Raw genomic sequence first — 1,515 nt, 5'->3', positions numbered from 1 at the left:
CCATGCCTCCCGGGCAGGACATCCCCCCCTGCCATTAGCCTTAACGTTTGCTTATGGCTTCTTTCCTCTTTCCTTAAAAATGCAGGCAGTTGTCTGGTTAGCTGTATGGTATTAAAAGCCATGTGGTGGTGGAAGGGTATATGGAGATATACATATGCACGCCAAGATGCCATTCTGCTGGCTGCCCAGGGCTCGAGATGCTAATGTATGAGACAGCTTTGTGTCTCATCTGCTTATTTTCCCATCTGTCTCCCAAAACAGGCAACAGATCCCAGAGAAAAGCCAGAAGAAGAAGAAAAAGACCAAATGGCGAGGGGACAGAGCCACAGGCTCCCACAGACTCCAGTGCGTGATTTTGTGACGGGACCGCCTGGGAGTGCCTTGGATGCCTACCTCCTCCCCCCGACCCCACCACCAACCCAGGCGAGGAGCAGCAGTGTGATGCCCACATGCCCCCCCCGGCCTCCCCACAGCAGCTTGGGCTTGGAGGAGGTGGCTTGATGGGGTCCAGACCCCCCCGGAGCAGGACTGTGCATCAGGGCTGGCGTGGGAGCCGTGCAAATGGGAGGCAGAAGGGATCAGCAGGACCATGACTCTTGAACATCCCCAGCACCTTCCAGGGGCCTGAGGGAGGACCAAAATTTAAAAAAAAAAAAATTTTATAAAAAAAAAAAAAAAAAAAAGGAAGAAAAAAAAAAGGGGGGGAAGTGTTGGTTTTATCTGCAAACATTTCTCCTTGTGACCCATTTCTGAACAGCCATGAATAGCCCCCCTGTTTGGTACAGTCGTCTGTGTACGTGTGGGGGAGGGAAAGGGCTTTTCTTTTCTTTCTCTAACTTTTTTTTTTGTCCTCTTCTCCTTTTTTGCTGTTTGCTCAGCGAGTGTTGGGTTGCAAAGAAACACGTCCAGGGTTAGATTTTTTGCACTGAACTCTCTCTTAGGCGGCAGTGCCAAAACACGACTTCATATGAAAGTGCATAGATTTGGAGGAAGAAAATTAATTCCAGCTGCTCTGGGTGCTCCAGACATTGTGTCAGACTCTGGAGGGCAGCCAGCTCACAGACCATAAACTCCAGCTTAAGGAAAAGAGGTTTGGGTTTGGATTATATTTTATTCTTACCCTTTGTCAAGAGATTTTGTTTCTGTTTTGTAATTTGGGGCATGTCAAAGTTAAGACATTTTTCTAACCTGGAAGTATTTAAATTAAAGTAATTTACAAATGGAAGGGTATGCCATCTCTAAGGGGGTGAAGGGGGAGGGAGAGAGGAAGTAAAACCTGAACTGAATTTGTTATCTGGGTGTTGAATTTCTCCCTCATAAATGCATGTAAAGTGGTACGATCTAAATCCCTCTTTATTATTCCTTAACCTTTGCCTGTGAAGCCACTCTTGAGTAGATGAATTGTTTTGCTTTTCCCAGGCTCATCTTGCACACACACAGAGAAATCTGTTTATGGGCTTTGGCTCAATGTTTCTTTATTTCTTCTTCTCCCTCTCACTGAGAGTTGGTGACTTC

General features: G+C 46.6%; 1 protein-coding gene across 1 annotated transcript in view; it reads left to right on the top strand.

The window, feature by feature from the left end:
* MRAS (muscle RAS oncogene homolog) overlaps nt 1–1,293 on the top strand; it is a 17,594-nt gene extending 16,301 nt beyond the window's left edge. Inside the window, exon 5 of the mRNA XM_010018259.1 lies at nt 262–1,293. Coding sequence (XP_010016561.1) covers nt 262–361 — 100 coding nt within the window. The 3' untranslated portion in view covers nt 362–1,293. The remainder of the gene's footprint in view (nt 1–261) is intronic.
* Nucleotides 1,294–1,515: the final 222 nt, after the last annotated feature.

This window comes from Nestor notabilis, unplaced genomic scaffold, assembly GCF_000696875.1.
Source record: "Nestor notabilis isolate BGI_N333 unplaced genomic scaffold, ASM69687v1 scaffold760, whole genome shotgun sequence".
Classification (NCBI taxonomy): Eukaryota; Metazoa; Chordata; class Aves; order Psittaciformes; family Psittacidae; genus Nestor; species Nestor notabilis.
This window is presented reverse-complemented; position numbering and strand designations above follow the sequence as displayed.